Raw genomic sequence first — 3967 nt, 5'->3', positions numbered from 1 at the left:
CCATTTCACTTTTCTTTTTTTTTTTTTCTCCTTCCTCATCTTCTTCTTCTTCTTCTTCTTCTACTTCCATCAATATGTCCGGGCTCAGGAGGAGGGCTGCGATCCAAACGTGCCTCATTATCACTCATGTAACATGCCACATGTTTTTATGTCATAACAAGATCAGCGTTCATTCCCTCTGGGCAGCTTTTCATCATAAAGCCCCCCTGCAACATGTCACACACACAGGCAGGCAGCTTTGGGCTTTGATGGAAACGTTTTACTATACAAATGCACAATCATACTAATGAAGCCAGACGGATAGATTGTATTATAAGTTTTATTTTGTAATCTTATATTTTTTATTGCAACCCCATTCCCAATACTAACCCTACTGCAAGGTCATCGTTTAATATTATTTTATGTATATTTCAATGTTATTATACATTAATTTCTATTATTTTATTTATATTATATTTCATTATTTTTTTATTATTTCTTTAAATGACCAATGTTTTGTAAATTAAAATAAATAAATATATATATATTACTTTAATTTTTATTATTTTATGTATTTTTTATTTTTCTACATTTGTCATAATCTCATTGAATGATATGGACAGAAACTCAAATTCATATATATACTGGGAATAGGTTTCTATATGAACTTGTTATTGCTGATATTATTCATTTATAATATAAGTTTACCATTTATTAATTCACATTTCCATTTATATGATTATGAGTTTAAATTTTTAAATCTATATGAATATTTCAAACATTTTATGATGGTTATTGAGTTGTCTTACTCTGCCTTTATTCTTTATTAATTCATACCATTTATATATATTTGATCAATTCCAGAATACAGATTCTTGCTTTATTCCATATCTTTGTATTATTAAATTGCACTATCCATGTGTTTCTCTGTGCAGTCAGTATGGAATATGAAACACTAACATCATAATCCAGTAACTAGCTTCACCATGTCTAAGGAGGAGAGAGCAATAACTGTTTTGGTACCATTCAGAATCTTCCTCTCATTGAACTCTTTACATATATTTTCATTTAGATACTATTTATGAGAGAAAGATGTAGCTGATGTAGATTTGAGCGACAGTGTGTGTGAATAAAGAGCGTTGTGGATTGATGAGGTGAGCTTTGGTGTCAGGATGGAGCCCCTGACCAAACCTGCTTGTGTCTGCCTATAATGAGTGCCACCCTGGGCCCCAGCAGGTCCTCCACTGCTGCATGGGTCCAGGGATAATTTGAATTGGAGCATGTGCCATAGCAATCTGCCCATCCCCCTACTCAATCCCTGCCAACTGCCACACTGGTGTTCACAAACACTGCTGCCCATCTGCGGGGCAAAACACTGGCCAGGGCCCCAGTCGCTCCTTCGCCTGCATTCAGAAATGATATTCTGGTCATGAACCTGCTTTTGTAGACGATTGCCCCTGCGTTAAGCTTTTCCCTTCATACTTCTAACTTGTCAACAGCGTATTTTAATCAGAAATGTAGACAATTATAGATTGTTGTGCATTCAGACTAAACGCTGAAGGCTCGCTATCTTGCATAACAAATAATTGTTGTAAACTGTAAATTAAATGTGCAAGTTGTGTTTGTTTGTCCACCTCTTGCATTCATTGATTAATGCAAAAGTTTAGCAGGAAAAGTGAGGAAAAAGTGTGTTGAGTAGTTTCTGCATTGTGGTCCACATTCTCATTACTTAATCATGGCTCCCTCTTTTTGTGTTTGTGTTTTGCCATCTGTCATCTTGAGAAGCAAATGAACCAGCTGCCATGGAGTGTGATCCTGCCCAATCACAAATGTGGTCCTTTTCAAAGCGCATCTGTGTGAAACCTTAAAAATGCTGATAAAAAAAAAAACTATCTCAAAGTTGTTAATAACATTTTGGCTGGAGAATGTTTTCACCTGGACGCCCCCGCTTTGCATAAATGCATAAATTATGCCCTAAACAAAACAGCTCATGTGCAGGGAGTGTGAAAATGGATTCCTCCTGACATTTCAAACCCCAAACCTTTATTGTTTTGACCATGTAAACTAGAGAACTCCTCCTCTCTTAATTACATAAAATCTTTGTGTGCGTCTCAGCTGTTGATTGTAAACATAAACGTCTGTTATCCTATAATATTCCCCATGTAAACAAAGCTGGAACAGCATCTGAAACCTTACGTATTGATTTGCTATACTTGTTGGTGCAGTCAATTGATTTGAGCGTGACAGCATCTTAACATGACACATGTTGATTTTGGAGTAGCCACCTTTTTGTCACGCGTCACACCTTTAATGGAGGTCAACGTTATCCAACAGGTCGTCTTAGATGAAGATAAACCTGTGATCTACTTGTAGAACAGATGAGACCACTAAGACGTCTCTCAACAAACACTTGGGCCGACACGTTTGTTGGCTGGGCTGTAGTTAATGTGGGGGGAGGGGCAGGGCTTCCCTCTGATCCCCCCCCATCACAGCACAGCTGGGCATGATGGATCAGCCTTATTGTCAGGTCCCTCTATTGACACCATGAAGAGAAACCACTAAACCTTTAACGGAGAGAAGTGACCTCCTGCAGCCATGGAGATGAGATTCAGACACATCCAGTTAGGAACTCATCACATCCTTGACTCAATTAGCTGTATTCTTATTCAAACATAGATTATCTTCACTATCAAGCATCGTATCTGTTGTTATTCTATGCATACATATGAATAGTTATTAAACATATCACCCTAGAGCAGTGTAGTAGCTTTACAAGCGCTTCAACCTGCATTCGTTAATTTTAGCTATGAGGAGGCAAAACCTGACACCACGCTTGCGCCCTGATGCATAAACAGCTGATCCACTTCCTGTCTGATGTGATTGCACCTCACCTCATACTATCCACCCACAACGAACGTCCACTCACATCCACGGTCATCTCATGATGGATGAATGCTAACTGCTGCTTTATATTTGCAGAAGAAACAAACCAAAACAATGAGGTTAAAGAGGTTAAAAACACCAGAGCTGCAGCGAATTCTCGGGAGGATTCTCTGCGTTTGTTTGTGTTTGGATACATATTTGCAATTTAAAGCCATTTGGATGATTTGTATTCCGCTGATTAAATAAGAAACAAAAAAAAACATTTGCTCAGATATTTATTAAGGTTGGATTTGAACAACCCAACATATTTTGTACCAGATCACTGAACTAGCGATCTAAACCTGACCTAGTTAGGACCCAGGACCTGGAGCTGAGGTGACCTGGACCTCATCTTGACCAACACCAAACCACACGTTCCAATGACACGGAGCCCAACCCAACATATCATTCAGTCCCTTTCCCAAACTCCCACTGAGACGTATTTGGCACAGTCGTACCTGGCAGTGTGCGCTTCACAATAGTTTATTTATGTATAATAACACCACAAAAGTCCAGTTGTGCCCAATTCAAATGGTAATTTTTGGTAAACAGCCCACAGTGGTGTCCGATCCAAGCACATTACTCGCACAGATGGTAACAATACTTACGCATTTAAATGGTAAGAAAACATAAGAGTGGCTGATTTGAGAAAGTATTCAAGCAGCAGCAGTATTCCCCATGCAGTCAGTGTAAACGGTTACATGTACGTACAGTTTGAAACACACATAGACAAGAAGAATTGTGGGAATGGACAGAAATGCACTTTCGGTTGTTATCAATGGAAGTCTGGCTTCTCTGGGAAAGTGCATCCGGCCCGTCTGATGATGACATTGGCTGCGTAATGTCCGGCCTTGATGCACTCCTCCAACGCGTGCTGCTGGACCAGCTCGGAGAGGAAACCTGGGTAGAAAAGAAGCGTTGGGGTCACCAAGCAAACATTCATTAGCCTCGGAAATATTTGAAGGGAATGATCGCAGCTCCTTTGAGCCCCGGGACTAAACGGCATTAGAAATGAGGGGACGAGCCGGTTTCATCCCCAACAGGATTCAAGTGATGACTATTTTAT

At 39.5% G+C, this 3967-nt stretch overlaps 1 protein-coding gene across 2 annotated transcripts in view; it reads right to left on the bottom strand.

Annotated features, from left to right (window-relative positions):
• Positions 1-3201: 3201 nt before the first annotated feature.
• adkb (adenosine kinase b) overlaps positions 3202-3967 on the bottom strand; it is a 102455-nt gene continuing 101689 nt past the window's right edge. For both annotated transcript variants that reach the window (XM_076152287.1, XM_076152288.1), the window contains exon 11: positions 3202-3801. In XM_076152287.1, the coding sequence (XP_076008402.1) occupies positions 3677-3801 (125 nt within the window). In that variant the 3' untranslated portion in view covers positions 3202-3676. The remainder of the gene's footprint in view (positions 3802-3967) is intronic.

Source organism: Genypterus blacodes, unplaced genomic scaffold, assembly GCF_046128005.1.
Source record: "Genypterus blacodes isolate CSIRO-AG114 ecotype Tasmania unplaced genomic scaffold, CSIRO-AGI_Gbla_v1 ptg000055l_1, whole genome shotgun sequence".
Taxonomy (NCBI): domain Eukaryota; kingdom Metazoa; phylum Chordata; class Actinopteri; order Ophidiiformes; family Ophidiidae; genus Genypterus; species Genypterus blacodes.
This window is presented reverse-complemented; position numbering and strand designations above follow the sequence as displayed.